The sequence below is a fragment of the Mycteria americana genome, chromosome 6 (assembly GCF_035582795.1).
Source record: "Mycteria americana isolate JAX WOST 10 ecotype Jacksonville Zoo and Gardens chromosome 6, USCA_MyAme_1.0, whole genome shotgun sequence".
NCBI classification, from domain to species: Eukaryota; Metazoa; Chordata; class Aves; order Ciconiiformes; family Ciconiidae; genus Mycteria; species Mycteria americana.
In genome coordinates, this window is record NC_134370.1 from 5,047,216 (window position 1) to 5,068,087 (window position 20,872).

Here is a 20,872-nt window from a genome sequence, read left to right on the forward strand (position 1 = left end):
TAAATACTCTGGCTGCATTTTGTTAGTAAGTTGTTATGTACATAGTATGTGGATCCAAATGTCTTTCAAAGCCATAGCGGAATTTCCTGTCTTTTATAATAATTACTTTTTCAACCAGCTAAAGAAATGACCAAATAACTAGGTTATTTCCAGTTGAATCTATAAGGTATGAACTGCTCTGATTATTCATGCTACCCAATTTCTTCTGCAAGTGTTTTACAAACTAGCATGGAGAATACAAAGTCATTAAGACAGTTATTGATTGTGTGGCAATTTTCATTGTCATATGGAAGATTTCTTAAAGCTAAATAAAATATATTAAAGCAATACTTTAAAAAGTATGGTCTTTATGAATGCCATAAATCAGATTCTTTTCCTGTATGTTTTTCAAAAATAGGTTGTCCTGATTATCTCTAGTAGCTTTAAGAAGCAGGGGGGACACACACCAACAAAATAATTTATCTAAAATTAAATTCACAGTATGACTCAGGATTTTTTTTTTTCAGTAGTGAAATAGCAACTTTAGGTGGATTGTGTCGCATTATAATGAGTAACTTGGAGTTAATCAGATGAGGCTGAACTGAAAAATTTGCCCCCATCATCTCTGTACATTACAGATGATGTTTTGGTCTAATACGCTCCTCTTTTCATCCCTTTATTGATGCTGGAATTCATATGCATGTGGAAAAAAATAATATTCCTAAAGTGTTAATAGTCAAATATTATGGCTATAAATAGAGGACATAATATCATTTAAAAGCAAAATCAAAGGTCTTCTCTTCTGGAAAACAGCACAAATTCCATACATCAAAGCTACTGCAAACAATAGGCTTGATGACTCCAAGAATATCATCCCTGTGCAGAGCTGCACAGACGGAAACATCTAAAGGTCAACGGTCTTTTATGGAGAATCCTGCTGCTCTGTTCGCGGTTTGGGATGGTCACTGGAGAAAGAGGGGCCAGCTGTGAAAGGAATGCTTTTCATTAATTTTCAGTCAAGTATTGGAGTAAAATACTTGATTTTTCTTACCAAGTTAACAGACGAAATATCTTCACGTGATTTGGTAAGTTAGTGAAGTCACAGCTTAAAGTCTAGTTCACTTCCAGAGAAAGCAAGTTAGGTGTTCTACTAATTTATATAGCTAACAGTAAAAAAATTAATTCCTGGATACTATTGAATTGATGGTAAAGATCCTAATGATGTCACTTGAAATATCGTAAGGTTGAGCACGTTGAGGAAGGACAGCGCATTGTTAACAATGTATTGCACAGTTTTCATCAAAGGTATCTATACTGCACATCGTAGATAGCTCCTGCCTGCTCTTAGAGCCTAATCTTGCTTTCATTGAAAACTCCTGTTAAATTGAGCATTTCATAATATTGGCCTGTTAATCTGATGCGTTCATAGACAATACAAATAATTCATTCTTGAAAAATAAAGAGCAGTCAGGCACATTGAGCTGAGATCCATATGAACATTTTTTAGTCTATTATTAGGCTTCAGTTTCTCTAGAAACAGAGATAATACACACAAATACACGCAGGCAATTTTTCATCCTGGAAATATCCGTCTTGCAGTCTAAGAAACCCTGCCTGAAATCCACAGGCAACCCAAGAATATTGCAGTTTTATAGTAAATTAGTAACCTTTCAGCCTGAATAAAACCAAACTCCCTTCTTGTACATACATTGGCAGGTGTGCGTCACTCCAGGTACCTTCAGCCAGGTCTGACAGGCAGCTACCAAGCTCAAAAATAGTGTATTTCCTACAGGTTTCATGAGAACAGGTCTCTGTACAGAAGAGAGCAGTGGCGAGGAAGGGGCCTGCAGAGCGCGTGGCTGCGCGTCCCATGGGGCAGCGATGGGCTGCCGGCCCCCGGGGCAGCTCCGTAAGCCTTTGCTCCTGTTCGGTGCTGGAACACGGGCTGCGAAACGCAATCTGGAAGAGACCGAGCTTCAGTGGATCTGTTCCTGATGGAGCTGGCTGTTCACTTTGTGGGAGATTTTCTACTTTTTTATTAACTCCTAGCAGTACCTGTAGATTGCCCCTTAGCCTTGTTAGGTGCAGTAAAAACATGGAATTGAATGATATTTTATGAACTGAGTATGTAAAAGCAGCTTGCTTTTATTTCCAGCTCAGACCGGGCATGGGTACTTCTGGGTAGCTTTGGAGTGCCTGGGAACGGTGAGACTGTTCACAGAGCAAAATATACCAAAGTGCAAAAGAGTTTGCAGGATTACACCACGAGATTGATTTGCAAACCTGTCTTGAGGACTGAACTTGTTAAAGAAAGGCAGGCAGTTCCCAGCTATATAATTTACTCCCAGCAGAGATCTGTCAGAGCCTGAGACTTCTTGCAGTTGGAGTGCGATGAAAGATGAAACACTCTATAAGGAAATGCAATTAAAACAATCAGCTGATTGTTTTAATGCAATTAAAACAAATCATCTGAGCTATTCCTTCTGTCCTGGTTTTGGCTGGGATAGAGTTAATTTTCTTTATAGTGGCTGGTATGGGGCTATGTTTCGGATTTGTGCTGAAAGCAGTGTTGATAATACAGAGATGTTTTAGTTGTTGCTAAGTAGTGCTTATACTGAGTCAAGGACTTTTCAGCTTCCCGTGCTCTGCCAGGTGCACAAGAAGCTGGGAGGGGACACGGCTGGGACAGCTGACCCCAATGACCAAAGGGCTATTCCATACCATATGGCGTCATGCTCAGCATATAAAGCTGGGGAAGAAGAAGGAAGGGGGGACATTCAGAGTGATGGCGTTTGTCTTCCTGAGTCACCGTTATGCGTGATGGAGCCCTGCTTTCCTGGAGATGGCTGAACCCCTGCCTGCCCATGGGAAGGAGGGAAGGAATTCCTTCTTTTGCTTTGCTTGTGTGTGTGGCTTTTGCTTTCCCTATTAAACTGTCTTTATCTCAACCCACGAGTTTTCTCACTTTTGCTCTTTGGATTCTCTACCCCATCCCATGGTGGGGGAAGTGAGCGAGTGGCTGGGGGGGCTTAGTGCCGGCTGGGGTTAAACCACACCACCTTCCTCTGGCTTTCCTTATACATCCTGCCTCTTTGTTTTGGATAATTCAATTGAAAGCTTTTCAAAATAAGGAACTCTCTACATTTTGTCTCTTGTGTAAGATCACTGTTGGCACTTTAGAAAATACATTAATATTTAACATTTGTCTTTACTGCCTCTGATGGAGACATTTGGCCCTGGATTTGTGTGAGAACTTTCCTAAGGATGAACAAATACTCGCATGAATTGACAGCACATAACATTTTTCCTGAGGGATTTTAGGTTATGAGCTAAGGAGGAGCATAGGAAATCTCATACGTCTTGCCCGTTTGTGCATAGTAATGCAAAACCACACCTGAAAGTTAGACACGGTCAGGATGAGATTCTCAGGTACATACCCTCGTGATGTTTTGGTGAGTGATTAAGAACATATATGTAAGTGGGATACAGGTATAGAGCAAGGGAGCGAGCTCTTCGACAATTCTCCAGCAACCGTGGCACAAACCCAGCTGTCAGGCAGGTGTTGAGGAGGGATGGTTGGGGACTGGAGGGGTGGCTTGGGGATTGGAAATGGGGCCTGGGCTCCACGACTGTGCTTGGCTCCTGTCTCTGTCCCAGCCTGTTGTGCAAGTTACAGCAAAAAATGTATCCTCTATCCAAACCCAGAAGCGATACGGCCACAGCAGTGCAAAACCTAGTCTAACCTAACAAGTACCTGATCTAAATAATAAGTATGACACTGCTTTCCACCTCTGCCCCACGCAGACCGTCCAATTCCAGCTAGCGCTGACTTCAGGGTCTCTAAATTGTGCTCTGTTATACAATTTAGGTGCTCCCAAAGCGTCTCTGTGCTTTTGTTCACCTCCTGTGAAACGCTGAGAGTGGATCTTCCCCACCTCGCCATGGTATTTTGAGGATAAATACGCTAAGCATTGTGAGGGAATTAAATACTGTGGTGGCTGGTGTCATTTTAGAGCAGAATATTTTTCTGATAATCATGAAGTAGACTCTTTCCAACATCTTATCTTCCAAAGCCAGGGCTCCAGGCTCTAGTTTGCTGCATTGCTGGCTAGCTGCTAAAGTAATGGCATCTGCTTTTCTTTCTTCAAGGCTTTGCACAATTTGGAGCTTAGAGAGCTGGCCCCTTGTTCAAAATTGCCCTCTTTGTGCTTAGTCATTACCTCTGCAGAGCTCGGCTGCCCGGCCTCCCAGACCTCTGTAACAGATGCTGTTGTGCAACGTGAGGGACTGTGATTGAAGTTTCCAGAACAGATTTTAATTAGAAACATAACTTCATACAGTAGCTTGGAATGAGTACAGGGGAGAAAAAAATACCAAAACAAGAGATGAAAAAGAAAATGCCAAAAAGAGAGAAAAATAAAAGGCCATTTTACTGGCAGTTTGTACTGAAAAGCACTTGACAGGAAATACTGTGCATATCCATGAAAAACTGGAGCATACAGCAAGCAGTAATAACTATCTGAGACCCTCAAAAAGCCAGATCCTCAGCTGGTGTAAATCAGTATTGCTTCACTGATTTTATGAGAGCTGCCATTTCTCATTGACTTCAGTGGTGCTGCGTTCATTTACACCAGCTGAGGACCCCAGCCAGTTTGGCACAAGTGAAATCCAGAAACTTTGAATACTTGTTTGTTTTGTGTTGGGTTTTTTTTTTTTTAATTAAATTTTAATCAAACTTTTGTTTTGTAGATTGTCCTCCACTTGGTCTAGAGACATTAAAAATTACTGACTTCCAGCTCCATGCCTCCACAGCAAAGCGGTATGGCCTTGGGGCCCACAGAGGAAGGCTTAATATTCAGGTAACATCAATTTTTCTCCTAAGTGGGAGAAATGGCTTAAGGTTATACTGTTGTAAAGAGAACCAATGGACGGTTATCGGTTCTGACTACTTTGTCAGCTCATTTAATTCAAATGAAGGGGAAACACTGGAATTATAGAAGTGAATAAGGTTGATGGATAACCTTTCGATTCATGGGGCTTACTTAGAAAAAACTCCAACCTTAGTGTGCTGAAGGTGCAAATCCAAGCAGACCTCTATGAGTAAAGCAAAGGTGGAGGCAGCCCAGAACTGCTCCCTTCCAGCTGCGGGAAATCGTCCCAGCTCCCTTAACAATCAGCCTGGAAGGAAGCTCATGCAGCAAGTTGCTTTTTTGGTGTTTGCCTGGAGTTAATGACAATGATTAATTGAAAGTGTGGTTTTAAGTGAAGCACTTGCCCTAAGGCAGCTTTTCAGAGGCAATGATTGTGCTACCAAAAAATGCTTCAATTCAGAAGTCACTAGCATACAATCTGGTTTAGCTTCTTTTATTTAATATTAAAGATGTGCTTAGGTGCTCTGCAGGACCAAATTCTATTTTCCCATTTCTTATGTTTCTGTTTTCCACTTTATTAGTGCTTTTTTCTGAATTATAGTCTTTTCCAGTGTAAAAAATCTTACTTTTGCATAATAAAGTACAACATTTAAAACTCAAAGCCATAAATGGGTTACTAGCAACAAGCCAACAGTGAAAAATATCTAAAGTTATTTCATTTCTTAGTTACTTTTCATTATTAGACCCTCCATTAGATATTTTTTTTCCTCCAGCTGACGGGGTTTGCTAGTTAATGAACTAAGACTGAGACTAGGAAGGATGAGCTCTAATCAGCAGTGCAATTTCACATGGTGCCCACGGAAGCGTAATGGGGGGCAGCTGCTGGAAGGAGGGACCTCTCTTGGTTAAAATCCCATGGTGCAGCTGCCTTTCTTTGCTTCAGCTTCTTCTAGTGCTTCTGTACAAACAGTTCTGTGAGCTTCTCAAAAAACTGTCTTCCCCCCCCCCCCTTTTTTTTTCATTGTTTGTTTAAATGAATTAATTTTGGTCCAAAAGCTCAGTAAACCACTTTGCTATGCAGCCACATGGAGCAGCAGAGCCAGCTGGAGGTGAGTGGCAGGAGCCCGCAGGCAGCACGAGGTGGGAACAGGCTCTTCCTTTCCAAGCCGGTGTGCAGGTACAACGGGTTGGGTGCAGCGTGAGGTCCCACCGGCAGCCTTCATAGTTAATTCCTTTTGAGATCTGAGTGAGGTGGTTTGCTTCTTTACTTCATATTCTCTACCAGGGAAAACAAAAAAACAACTCATGAATGCAAAAAATGGTATGCAGATGATACTCAGATGGGTTCTATAGGAATGTTTAATTATTTTATCACAGTTTTGTTTATATAGTGGCATAAGACCAAGGGCTGTGATGCAAACCTCTGAATTCTTTGTTGGTCGTGGTTCCTCCTTTTTCACGCTGATGTTAAAGTCCAACTTATTTAAACACAAGAATGACCATACTAGTTTAGACCAGGAGTCTATCTAGTCTGGTGTCCTGTCCTCACCAGTAACACTGCATTAAAACAAAAAAAAAAAGTGTAAGAGTCTTATCTATGGATGATGTTTTTCTTAAGTATAGTCCAGAGCCTCCAGCAGAAGCTGAGGAGACAGTCTCTTGCTGGGAAGCAAGCATAAGTGAGGTGCCACTCAGCTCTTCCTTCCCAAAAGCTCCTGGGGCTCAGATAGACCAAGTGCATTTCTTTTGGTGTCCTGTCCCCTAGGACCTTGGGGCCCCCACTTCTACCATCCCACCTCACCTGCTGGGTAGCAGCCATGCCTGGGCCCTGTTGGTCATAACTGTAATGTTTCTGCCAGCTCTGTGGCAGTTGTTTCTTTTGCGTTTATTGTGAGAATAAGGTCCCCACCTCTGCAGCGCGGGAGCTGTTGTCCCCTCCCTGGAGTGCTGTGCAGAGGCTCGGGTGAAAGGACCTTCTGTCCCATGCAAATTGGGGTTTTATTCTTCTTTGTTCAAAAGATGGTGCCTTTTTTGCTGTGAACGAAGGTTTCAAGATGTCATGCTTCTGCCTGATACAGACTTTTGTGTTGTCATTTTCTTGAGCTATACAAATTCTACATAGATTGATTCTCCTTATTATCCAAAAGCTGGTTTTACTCTTTTCTGGTATAGGGACTTACCTGATCCCAGGACTGTGGAAGGCTCATATACAAATAACCCAACAACACCAGGCTTATAGCAAAATGACTTCTCTGGCTTACTTTTCTTGTTTAAATGTAGCCCTTTTTCTCTGCTACATCTTTACCTCTAACAAAGACTTCTAGTAATCCTTGAATCAAAGGCTTTTTTTTACTGAAAGTTTATCTGTATACTATAGATACAGTAATGCCCTAAACCTCTTGACCACTTCAAGTTACCACTATGATTGATAGTGTTAAAAGTAGGGCCTTGCATTTATTTTTCTTTAGATGCTGCCTACCTTGGGATTAGCTTAAAATTAATAGCACTTTAAAATTTTTCAAAGCCACTTAGAATTTGCAGATCTCTTTCCTGTCACTTGGGTTTCAGTGCTTAATTTTACTTTGCATTAAGGCTTCTGAATTTCAGTAGTATTTAAAAGACATATGCTAATAAGGAGATATGCTTATGGAGGCATTGGGTTGACGGTTGGACTAGACGATCCTAGAGGTCTTTTCCAACCTTAATGATTCTATGGTAACCAAGAATAGGTACTACAGGGGACTGACGTGTCAGATGGGTAATGAGGTCCCTGGTGATTTCTGTTTGCCGCTCAAAAGGGCTGGTTGCAGCACGCCGGGGAAAGGCAAAAGGCACTGGTATTTAAGCAGCTGTGTTTTCATGCTGTTGAGAACTGTACGTGAAGAAAAACACTTGGCCCAATTCAGGGAGACTCTGAGGCACCGATGTGCCACTCGAGACTCGCAAGAGCACTACGCTATATGCACGGTGATGGGCAATTTTATGGACTGCTGCCCTTGTGGCATGGTCTGGGTATCACCGCAGTGCCATCACAGTATTCATGTGACTATTGTGTTCCTCCCTGAACTAAGACAAAACCCACTTGCTGCTCAACCTCATCATCTGATGCAAAGTCAGCTGAGAAGCTTAGGGCTCACCCCAGGTAACTGGCACTACCTCGATTCACAGGGAATTCGCAGAATAATGAGGTTTTTTCAAAGGCTTATGAGGGTTATTTTTTTCTGTTTAGATTATTTGAAGCGTATGAAATTAATCAGGCAGCGTACGCTTTATTCCGAAGAAGGACAGGCTTAGCAGGACTGGATAAGACCTTCTAGGATCTGCTTCTCTTGTGACCTTGCACTGTGTGGGACCTGATTTTGCTCCCAGTCCTGTCTGAATGTGGTGATTAACCTGGGACCTCTTGAGGGCAGGAGCAATGCTACTAGAGCCTCGTATATTGGAGATCTAGCCTGCAACTGCAATAGTGGCACAACCAGTAGTTAACATCATCCGGAAAAATCGTAGCATAAAATCATTGAGGTGCTCTGCCTTCTTGGATAAAAGTCATTAGTATTTGTCCCTTGTACAATAATTAGCAGTGGTTAAAACCTGAAATAATTAATCAAATTATGTTTCTTCCCCTTCCTCATTTTCCTGGTTGGAGAAATCCAAACAACACTGAAGATTAACCAAGTAATGCAATCATGTGTATGCAAATAAGCAGGATGTATTGCTTTTTGTCTTTTCAGCTCTTTGTTTCATTAGTTCCTTTTGAAAAGCTCCATTATCAAAACACAAGCAAAAGACAAAATTATTGAAGTTCTAATTTCAGCCTGTGTGCTTTAATTCTTCTCTCCTCTACTGGTGGTGGTTGCTATAAATATCTGTGATGAGTAATGCTTCCCCCCCCCCCAAACTTCCTATGGTAAAATAATGTTTGTGATCACCCTGCTGAGAACAGAGAAGAATTTAAGCAGAAGTGGTTGATATTGGGTATATTTTTACTGCTGTTCCAGCTGACTTGTGGCAGAAGACTGAAACTTCTTTCTTCATTTGAATACATTTAGTCAGTAATATCTTTCTTCTCATTATAGAATAAGGCTTTTGGAACGGTAATAATGTGAGCAAGTGTTTATTCTGTCTTGCATATGTCTAACTCGGAAGAGAAACATTAATTAAAATCAGAAGTCATAGCATTTGTAAAGGAATTGTAACTTTTTGATTTCCCTTCATCTTGGCTTCTGGGTTCATAATAAGCAGTTGATTTGTTTTATTTGAATGACAATTTTCAGCCTTCACATTTATAGATAACTTAAGAGTGACAGAAAGAAGTCCCTTTTCCTATATCAAAAAAGTATTTTTTCATAAGACACTGTATATTGAGAAATGTTTTTGCATTTGGCTGCAAGTGAAATACAAGCTGGGTTAGACTTTGAGTTATTCTTGAAAATTCAGTCAAGAAAAAAAGGGTTTGCTTAAGACCTAGTACTTAGTTCCAATTTTCATTAGCTCCTTCACTCCCCTTCTTATGAAGATAATGCAAGTGTTTAAAATGTATAGCTTAAAGTTATGTATGTCATACCTTGAATCCATTATCTCTGTTAATTCAAGACACAATTTTTAAATTCAAGTAAACATCATACTGAGAAAAAGGTAGCTTGATCTATATTCTTGCATAGAATATTTGACGATAATTGTTCTCATCTTTCAGGAATGAAATTTTTTCCGAAGAAATTTAATAGCAATTTTAAGTACTAAATATTTGATTGAGTTTATGAGGGGTTTTTATAGAAACAATATTTTGAAGTGGCCATAGGACAAATTCAAAACCCCAAGCACCTTAATAAAAATACAGACTTGAAGCTTGAAAAGGGATGTTTCAACACAAATTTATTGGAATTTGAAATATTTATTGGAATATCAAAATATTTCTAATAAGAACTTCTCATTGATTAAATTCCTCTTTCTTTCAAGTACTCCTCTGTGATAGTTACACAGACACCTGCTTCTTTTTACCTAGTAACAATATTCTTTTAGCTTCAGAGAAGCTGATGTCAAGAAATAGGAGAGCAGGAAGCAGTAGCAGCACAGTTTCTTTTTTCTTTTATGCTCTCTTTGCCACTATTTAAGACTAGTATTTTAAGCTGTGCGTAACTGTAAGCATGTCCCTTAGACTGCCCATATTTGATACACAACTTAAACACATGCTTAGCTTTATTTAAGTCTAGTTGAAACCATGGAGACTTGAGTATGTAATTTAGGGGTTTTTTTGCAAATAAGCTCTTTTTTTCTCTCCTCTGCTTCCCTCTTCTCACTGTAATGAAGAGGTGAGCTTTACACCCTCATGAACATGGAAGGCTGGATCGATGGGCCGAGGTCAATTGTGTGAGGTTTAACAAGGCCAAGTGCAAGGTCCTGGACTTGGGCCACAGCAACCCCATGCAACGCTACCGGCTTGGGGAAGAGTGGCTGGAAAGCTGCCTGGCAGAGAAGGACCTGGGGGTGTTGGTTGACAGCCGCCTGAATATGAGCCAGCAGTGTGCCCAGGTGGCCAAGAAAGCCAATGGCATCCTGGCTTGTATCAAAAATAGCGTGGCCAGCAGGACTAGGGCAGGGATCGTGCCCCTGCACTCGGCACTGGTGAGGCCACACCTCGAATGCTGTGTTCAGTTTTGGGCCCCCCACTACAAGAGAGACATTGAGGGGCTGGAGCGTGTCCAGAGAAGGGCAACGAAGCTGGGGAAGGGTCTGGAGCACAAGGCTGATGGGGAGCGGCTGAGGGACCTGGGGTTGTTCAGCCTGGAGAAAAGGAGGCTGAGGGGAGACCTCATCGCTCTCTACAACTGCCTGAAAGGAGGCTGTAGAGAGGTGGGGTCGGTCTCTTCTCCCAGGTAACAAGTGATAGGACGAGAGGAAATGGCCTCAAGTTGTGCCAGGGGAGGTTTAGACTGGATATTAGGAAATTTTTCTTCACTGAAAGGGTTGTCAAGCATTGGAACAGGCTGCCCAGGGAAGGGGTTGAGTCGCCATCCCTGGGGGTATTTAAAGGACGTTTGGATGAGGTGCTTAGGGACATGGTGTAGTGGTGGGCTTGGTAGTGTTAGGTTTACGGTTGGACTTGATGATCTTAAAGGTCTTTTCCAACCTATACGATTCCGTGATTCTGTAACATCACACCAATGGGAAATATCAGTCTGAATGAGGACCAAGGATGCCAGCTGAAGCAATGAGAGATGTGGGTACTTGGTCTGCAGAAATTGGTGTATTTCATCAGTGTGAAGGGAATTAGCACGATGCTGGTTCAAGGTGCTCTGCAGATCTTAACGCTTCCTGGCAAGCATTGGTTTTAAACCCTAAGGCTACTTCAAATTCCATCATATTTTAAAATGCATTGAAACCTTTTCTTGAAAAAGGTTATAACTCAGGTCAGTGATGATATTTATATTCTTATGTTTTCCCATTCTTCATTTCTCCTTGAAGAATTTATCTTTCATTGTTAATAGAATTTTTCTCTGTATGTTGTACCTTGATTTTTATATGAACTCCACTTTAAAATATCAGAGTTAATACACAGAAGTAGGTGGCTTAATGTAAATTTGGCAGATGCAGGAAAACACGTAATTTTTAAGCTGCCCTATCTCAGATTTGAATACCTGAAAAACCAAGAAGTTTCAGGGATTTAGGAACAAATTAAATTGTTTTGCAGCACTTCCTTCATATGCCACCAGACTCGCATTGGATAAAGGGATCAACAACTGCATCCTCTCTCTGTAAATTAGACCTACCCAATGCCCATTTTGGTAGAAAGCATTTGTAAAAGCGGAGGTAGACAGACCTGTCAATCTCTGCCATTGTAACCCAGCTATGACTGTAATATCTGCTAATACTGCTCAGTGGGAAGCTGAGGGATAATTTGGGAAATTTGTCAGTTGTATTCTTGGGTCCTTCATTTATGTTTTGTATATACATGCACCAACGGAAAATATACCACCGAACAGATAATAGCTGTGTACTGGAGTTTTGAGATCTGTCTTTAAAGTAAACTTACAAAGTTTTCCACACTCTTCATTTGTATTTGGGAAATATTTAAGGATATTAATTCTTGGAATTGTGTGGATGGCAATGATAAATCCACATTAAACACAGATGAAATATCATAAAAATACACATAGCCTCAGAGAACCATATTAAAAAGCTTCTGTGCTCTCTGTGGCAGTAGCCAGCTTGGTGCTAAACATTTCCTGGGCTTTAGTAATAAGGTAAATATCTGAAGACCTCGGATGCTATGTTTCCTTAAGTGCTATTTCAGATGTATTTAGAATACAGCTTGCTGAAAATACCTTGCAGCTATTTCTTTGAAAATGTTGAGAAGACTGTTTGTGGTGTTCTTGCCAACATAAATTGGGATATAGATTGGTACACAAGTTGGAGTACAGCTGGGCGTTCCTAAATCTTTTACCTTTGGTATTAATTTCCTTAAGGCTGGAACATCCCTAGTGATGAAAACTAGTAATTCTGGCGTTGAAAATTGGTGGGAAATGGTATTATTGTTTCCATACACTCTACACTCTCCTTTGCTACATCCAGGGGAAAGAAGATTGCTCCAGCGCTGACCGTTATTTACATGGGTTGGAGGTGGCTTTTTAGGACTTTCATAACTCTGAAGACCACGTGGATAATTTGTTCTGGATAAAGGCTCTATCAGGCCACAGGCGCAGACAGGTGGACTGAACTGAAGCTCTGTTTATGCTCTCTCACTCTAACTTAAGTTTCTATGTAATGGTTCTTAGTTTTTGAAGGGACTTTGCACAATTCCCCTCCCTGCTTTGAGTAAGAAAATATTTTGGTTGCTCCATATAGCTGTTGAGAATGACAGTCTTGGGGGTCTTAAGAGAGCCAAAGGAGTAAGTGGAATGAATAATGACTTCATGTTTTCTTTTCTTTTTCCCATGAAAGACCTTCAGTTTCTTGGTTCTGATTTATGAAGACAGTTTTGCCTTCTTTTCAGGCAGGTGTTAATGAAAATGATTTTTATGATGGTGCTTGGTGTGCAGGAAGAAATGACCAATATCAGTGGATTGAAGTAGATGCTCGAAGGCTAACAAAATTCACTGGAGTCATCACACAAGGAAGAAACTCTCTCTGGTCGTAAGTACATTCTTACTTTTCTCCATGAGGTTCTGAGCTGTCAGACCAAGGAATTCATGTTGTATTGTGTTTTGGGGTTTTGAGGAAAAAAGAAAGACTGGAAATGCTGTGTGACATCAAGTAATTGAACAGAGGAACAGTAAAAGACAAAGTGCTTTTATATGGCATAAAATACAAGTTTAAAGGTAGCAAACTTCTATAGTCATTATCTACATCTGGCAAAGGAAGCACCACAGTTCCCTTGGATTATATGCCTTTATACTCACCTTGTCAAATTTGTTTCTGTTAAACTTCCTAATTCTTTTTCCAATATTCAACTCGATTAGTTTATCATCTGAAAGTATAACCAGTGATCTTTGAGACTTCCTAATACATAAGCAATCACCAAACTGGTAAAATTCCAATGTGATTTTTTTTTTTTAAATGAGCAGTGAAAGCAAACTTTATATCTATACTTTTTTGTTCTAGAAGAATTTATAACATAACCAAAAACCACACAGCAAGCGTTGACTAGGACTGCCGTGCTTGGTAGCAGGCAGGTTGTGCTGCGTTTGTGGGTGCTAGGAAGACTCCATGCAGTTCAAGCCTGCTTGCTAAAAAGCTTTTAGGAAGGAGTGCTTGCCACAAATAAGGCAGCTGCATCGGTCTAAGGAGGTAATCCAGCCACGGGTGCCCCAGGAACTCAGCTTTGGTCTGATAGTGCTGCCCACTTCCAACACTGAAAGCATTTGTGAGCTTTCTGGTTACTGCTTGTGTTGCAGAACTAGTATATGGCACCGGGAAATAACTGTTTTGCACAGACTCGTGTGCGTTTACTCCTTTGTGACCTGCTTCTGCAAGTAGGTGCCCAGACTGCTCTGTAATACAGCCGGTGTGAACGGGGTGAGAATTATACACCAGGAAACCAGCAATCAGCTGGCATAAACAGGAGCCGGAGGTGATGTTTGGGGTTTTTTTGGTGTTCCCCCCGCCTTGATCTTTACAGTGTTCGATCAGTCTCTTAATTTCTTGTTGAGTCTCACTCCATTACGTGAGCAAATAATCGCACTTGTGCTGCTAGGCCTTTTGACCGAGTACGCAGGAGACGCGCAGCCTGAGATCCATTCTGGTCAGGTCTCTCACTTAAGAAAATGTGTGTTGTATAATAAAAGGCAAACCAGAAAAATACCACTATAGCTAAGAAAAAAGAAAAAGAGGTTTTTTTCATTCTATAGTTTAATTTTCTGGGTTTTTTCTTTTCTTTTAACATTGCTGCGGGAGTAGGAGCCTTTTTGGCAATAAGGTTTCTATATTTATTCCACATTGTTCTGCGTTAAGCAGATAATTACTGTAGCAAAGTCTTATTCTTTTCTGTATTCATACTCTTGACATTGCTGTTCATATCAACACCAGTGCTGCACTGCTTTGTCTTGTTGTATTGCTATTTTTAGTTCAGCTATATTGCGAGCTTACAGCAGGACTTGACACTCTATTTATAGTTGGTATTCACGGTTGTCTCTTTGTTTGGTTTTTAAATTACTGAATTTTGCTTTTGCCTTCTTCCCCCACAAAGAGCTGGTGGGCAGGTCTCTGAGGGTCTGCAGTAGGAGCAAGGTTGATGCTGGGAGAGCAGGTCCAGGCTCCTCCTGGATTGTTACTCAGATTTGTGGAGAAACAGGTACGTTTTTGCTTCATAGGAGCAAAGGTGGTTTCAACTGGGCCAGCTGCATTGTGGGGCAGGCTAATGCCTCCTGGAAAACGTGTCCTGTAACATAAAGCTCTGCCCCATGGAGGGGTCAGGGGAGTGGGGAGAAATAGTCCCAGGAAGGGGTGACCTCCTTCCCTACCTCCAGCTTGCTCACAAGTTACTACCATGGAGGTGGCTTTTCTTGTCAGAGTGTGATGGCCTCCATCTTGCTTGGTGTCTCTTGATACAGCCTCGGCTGTGGGACTGCCTTCCGTGGAGTCCACCTCATTTTCTCTCTCCCCTCATCAGATTGAACAGATAAAATCAGTGTAGTTGATGTTAGTGTGCTCTGCTTCTGCATGTGTAAGTCCTTAGATTTTAAAAATAACTTGGTACTCCCTGAGGTACCAAATTAGATGTTCATGTTTTCAAAAGAGTTTAGGCTGATGTATGCAGCCCTCATCTGAACCAAGAGTGGTGTCCTGGGATTTCCAGAGTCTCAGCACCTGGGAACATCATACCCAGGAAGATGGCAGATGCTGCTTTCTGAATTAATCACGTTGTTGCATCTGAAAGGTGATCTTAGTATGACTTTCTACCCCAATTCCTCCAGCAGTCAAGAAAGCAAGAGGAAATGGAAAAAAAAACACAAAATCCTGGTATGGAGAAGAGCTACGCAAAGGGAAATGGAATCCAGGCAATGGTATAGACCCTGAGCTTGGAGCAGAAGTTGCCTTAGGGTGGGGTTCAGAGGCACTGATTGGAAGCTTTGGTACTTGTGGGGAAACTCAGGAGATAATGACCTCACCGTAGTCATAGGGGTTGCATGCAGTGAATTCACTTTTGTAAGCCAGCCCAGGAGAAACAGGGTGGTAGGACTTTTATTGGTGTGGGCAGGTTCTTTTGTGACTGTTTTGCTGTAACGGGCACTAGAAGCAAAGGAGATTCATTAGCTTCCCTCTCTTATACTTAGCTGTTGACTGTGATGGTATCAAAAAGGACTGTTTATGATATGGAAGTTTGTACAAAAAGATGCCATTCTGTTACCTGAGGCACTTTCCCAACTTCTTCATGAAGTTATGTGACAAGAATATAGTGCTTTCATAACTAATAGAAACATATGTTGGAGAATAAGTTATTTCAGGTAGGAGTGCCAAAAAACAACCTTCTGATCTGTGTTGTATTAGAAGGAAAAGCCTGCCAAGCTTGAGAGCCAAGGTAAGATTTTTTTTTTTTTTTTATTATTTAAGCCTTGGAGACTTTCCCAGCCTTATATTAAAAAAGTCAAGACACTAGGATATATGCTAAGTTCACCAATGCTGTTATGCGATAGTGATAAAGAATCAGAAAAGAACCTTTTTTTCCTTTTTCCTCTTTGTATTGAACAAGAAACTTTAACAAACTGGAAAAACTTACGTAACTGAAAGTCCTCTCTGAGCTTCTGCCTAGATCAGATCTGTACCTCCCCTGGTCTGTTTAGCTTCCTGCTGCTGACTCAATGAGGACCTGTAAAATTACAGGGGAGGGCAAGCAAGGACACTCTGCTGAATCCTGCAGCAAATAACTTTGCCCCTCATTGCAGGGCTGCAACATCCGAGTTATTAGCAGTCTGGCCTTTGATTCTGCTGGTCCGTCTGATGTTGTAGCCAGAGCTAGTGTATCGGTGGTGGAAGCAACACTTCATTCCTCTGTAGCAGCACTGGCAACTGTAGTCTGGTTTTGCTGATGGCCCACTCCACACAGAGACAGTCTATTCACATCAAGCCTTGTTTATTGGGTTTTTTTGGAGCTTTAGAGGCAGTGGATGAGTTGAAGGTTACACTTGATGCAATGCAAAGAACACAAAAATGCCCGGGGCTGTCACTTTCTGTATGCTGGCAGAAATTGCTTCACCTCAGTTATTCCTCTCCCAGTCTCACTTGGGAAGTTGCTATTTCATGTCTGTCTTCCCCCGTGGGCTGTGGTTCTGCTTGCCTGTCCAGGGCTCTTGTGCTTGAGACGTGAGAGCCTTGAGGAGGAAGAGGCCAAGGTACAGAAACAGCTCGTGAAAGCACAGATGACCCGATTAGAGAAAGAAGGAAACCATGCTTGGTTAGTAATGAGTACTTGAATTGTTTAATCATTCCCTTTTTAAGGAAAAACACTTCTGAGTCAAATTTTGTGATCAAGGCTGTGAAATCCATGATAGTCATGTGGAACCAAATCTTTCTGCTTTTCTGTTTTCCTCCAGTAAGAAGAAAAAAAAATAGGCTTTGAACAAAACCTCCTGAATTTGAGGAGTCCTTCCTTTTACCAGTCAAAGCAAGCACGAGGACTCAAGGGCTGTTGCTGTTCAGGCACCTCAGGCTTTCTTGGGAAACATGAAATCATGGCAAAGCGCTCTCTTTACCATCATAAATAGCAAACTCTGCTTAGATTATCCAGAAGATCTGCAGATGTTAAATTTCTCAGATAAAGCAGGGCCCAGCTGCAAGAACCAGGACTCCTTTTTGATTTTTACACTGAGGTTATCCAAAACGCAGAGGTGCCACAAGTGCGGGTTGATATGAATAACAGCTAACGCCTTGAGAGTGGGCTGAATATCAGTTCCTTTGTATGAACTGAGAACATCCGGAGATCAGTGTCTCCGGACAGTTACCACACTTTGACTACGAATATCCAGTAGTTGATAGATGGACATTGGTGACATCTCTTTGCAGAGCTGTTTTGTTTGCCCTCTCAGGCTAGAGAAAGTTGTGTGAGTGGTGTGACCTTTTAGAAAGGCATGTGATGTCCTCATCCGAGAGGTGGATGGTGCCATAGCTGTGCTAAAGGAGGGTTTATGGCTGAATATTTGGGGCAGAAACACAATATGTAATTCTTTCTATTGCTGCCAGCGCATCCTTCAGTTTTATGAACCAAGTATCTTTAAACTGCTCAAGGCTGAGTGGGACACTGGAAGCATCACTGTGGAATTGTGCCATATATTTAAAGCAATGATGTGGTAGCTTAAAATATGCACTCTCTTGACAGAGGGGGGAAAAAATTAATCACTCTTAACAGTTTGGCAAGAATCTAAAATGTAGGAATACGTTTCCCACAACCCAAACAATCTTTTGATAATTCAGCACCATCTTCTGTATCAAGAGGAAGCCCACATATCTAAATAGACTCAATGTGTACTGACTGTAATGTAAAGCTTCAGACTGTTTCAACACAGAGTATGTTTTGACTTCTAGAGGATGCCATGTTTCAGCGAGTAAGATGTATTTGTGACTTGATGCATTTTATTAAAATTAATCTTTCAACCATGTTAAATTATGCACTATCACTGCACACCATGAAATAACAAAATGACAACAATAAAAAAGGGATTAAATAATCTCTGCAGAATGCTCAAATTCCAAAGCAAAATTCTGACATTTTTAGAAAAAAAAGACTTGTTTCCAAATATGTTTTCTTTAAGACCTTTCATCCTAATGAAAAGATTGAAGTTTTTTTTACTTTTATGCAAGATATTTGTCTTTAAGGAAAAAAAAAATAGGGGGGTGGCATTTTTCAAAGTCTGATTTGGGTGGAGGTTAATCTGCATGCCTTGCAAACATGCAACAGGGCTTAAAAGGCTGGTTGGTTGGAGGAGACGACAAATCAATGGTGTTGCTGGCTGGAAGAAATAATGATAATGACTTACTCATATTGCTTACTTTTAAACTGATTGTTTTTGTTCATCACTGTTGAAGCCATGTTTTAACTAGAAGTTAGTGTAGATGCCACTACATGCTCCCTACTGTCTCCCTTGTTTGACTTCCTTGTGCTATTCTATAGGGATAGCAAATAATAAATATCCAGCAGATTTGATCTTGTGTCTGGTCATGCTTTTCCTAAAGACAAGATATTTGTAATTGAATAGGGGAATAATTCTGCAATTTTCTATAGTACACCCTCATTCTCAGCCTGCTTTGTGTGCACTGTAGCCCTTCCTGATCCCCCAGCATCCCTTTTGAGAAACTGTCCTTAGGGAATTGTAGGTCTGTAGCAAGCTGGGTACTTTCCAGAGATATAGTTGAGGATAAATTTAGGTCAGTACAGTTTACTTGCTTCTAATTTTGGCAGTACAGCATTCTGCTCTTTCTTTAGTCACAAAATGAATGTGTTGCCCCAAATTTTAATTTATTGCTATACTCACTGGCAATTCCTCAGGAGCTGAGATTTGCTTTTATGGACAGTCTGTATGAGAGGATTGCAAGGTGGTAAACTTCCTTGCTTGCAAGTGGGTAAAAATCCTTGCTTCAGCCATTCATGGTATTAAGACGATGGTGTCAGCAGTAAGATTGGCTTCATGAAGAGATAATCCCATCAGCATCTTCAGTATTCCAATAATCAGAGTGAAAGAGCAGTGATAATCCATTCAGTTGTAGCTGCATTAACATTTGGGACCGTGGAGTGGTTACCTGTAGCTATTTGAGTTGTCTCTACAGATACCCAAGAAAACAGAATTTTGCACTGTACACGAGAAGGGACAAAATACAACAACTGCACAATGCTGCTTTTGAAAGCATAGTAGAATAAACTCTAAAACCTGTCCAGCTCACAAGGACAACAGACATAGGTGGCATTGACTTTTGAAGTAGTACCTTCTACCCCCATGCAGAAGCTGTGAAAACACACCCTGATTAAACTTCAGCAAATTCAATGAAAATGTCTTCATGTTTTATCCAAACCGTGTAATAAAATAAGCAGCTGCTGTGTACTGACTTGAATTGCTACAGTGCATTAAATCAGTGCAAACTGTTATTTGCCCTGACTGGGTGACAGGACTGCAGAGGTTATTACAGCTTCCCCAAAGTCAGACTCTCAAAGTGAATTGTTCCAAATCCACTGAAATCGTATCAAGTATATTGATGGGATTTACAAAACAACCTGAATTCAGTGTAGAAAAAGCTCCCTTGGTATATTAATGTCACTAGTTACATATATACTAGTGGTTATGATTGGTTTTCTTAATAAGTTATATTTTCGTTTAACTCTGGCTTGGTGGAGCCATCTCACGGGCTTTCAGTTGCAGCACTGAGAGTCAGCCTCTAGCAGCTTCAGTCTCGAGTGCTCTCCACCTATTTACTTAACTTCAGTTCTTGTGCCATGTTAACCGTCCACCTCAATTCTTGTGCCCTACACAGGATTTTGGTACAGCGTTCATCACTGCTGACGAACACTCGCCATCTGCTCCTGGTGTTGGGGAGCTGGGTTTGTGACCAGCTCAGATGATCCCATGTAGGTGGAGTTCTGACGGCACACCCAGAAATGTATTTATACTTTCACAAGTTTGACGAAAATGTCAAAAGTGATAACGTTCTGTTGTGGGTATGATTTGTCATGGTCCTCTTGCTCCAGTTACGACCCTTGCCAAAGACTCGGTGACTTGCCGTGGAGCGCTGGGAGGGAGCAGGTCGCTGCCGTCCCCCCGAGGAGGGCTCCTGCCTGGTTAACCACTGCTTTGCACTGGGAAAGGGTGGTGGTGTGTGGAGAGAACCTGCTTTGGCCAGCCAGGCTCACTGGGGATGTTCAGAAGAGGAAGGAAAACTTTTTTTTCTTTTTTAACCTCTGTGGAACGGACTGCAATGGGCGGTTTGAAATCAAAAGAGCCTGAAGCCTTTAGGAAAAGATACATCAAAAGACTACAGGCGACAGATTACTCGCACTTCTTAATCACAGCCTTGATTTGTATATTTTGCGTGTGCATTATGTCTCGTTGCAGTGAGAACGATCGTGCGTGGGGTTACCTAGGGGACATCAGGCGGCTGCTCCTTTCCCCTCCGCCCGTGCCTTGCGCAGCCTGCCCAAGTCGGCATCCCTTCTGCACGCACCAAGGGGCACTCGGCCGCGTCTTTGGGTGCGCTTGGTAGACGTGAGCCCCTTCAGCGTTACTTTAAATACGCTCACAGCTGCGTACACAAATGGCAGTATTTGCTGGTAACTGTCAGAGCTTTCCCTTTTCCATTACTTTAATATTCATGGGAAGGAGACAAAAAGGCATAGTGAAGCAGTGCCTATATAGCTCAGATTTTTCTCCTCGAATACGTGATCGATTTACAAAGGTGTGATAGGCGCAAACGAGAACGGAGAATTAAAAATGTCACAAAAGGAGGTTTAGAAGAAAAGGAATCGCAGCTTGGTTGTGTTTAGCAGATACAGAAGATATGAAAGGGGAAAGTCTGGTGTAGGAAGAATTTCAAACGCATGCAGATCT

The 20,872-nt window shown here is 41.5% G+C and overlaps 1 protein-coding gene across 1 annotated transcript in view; it reads left to right on the plus strand.

Annotated features, from left to right (window-relative positions):
- Window positions 1-20,872, plus strand: part of CPXM2 (carboxypeptidase X, M14 family member 2) — a 79,801-nt gene that overhangs the window by 22,211 nt on the left and 36,718 nt on the right. Inside the window, exons 2-3 of the mRNA XM_075504040.1 lie at window positions 4,729-4,838; window positions 12,841-12,980. Of these exons, the coding sequence (XP_075360155.1) occupies window positions 4,729-4,838; window positions 12,841-12,980 (250 nt within the window). The remainder of the gene's footprint in view (window positions 1-4,728; window positions 4,839-12,840; window positions 12,981-20,872) is intronic.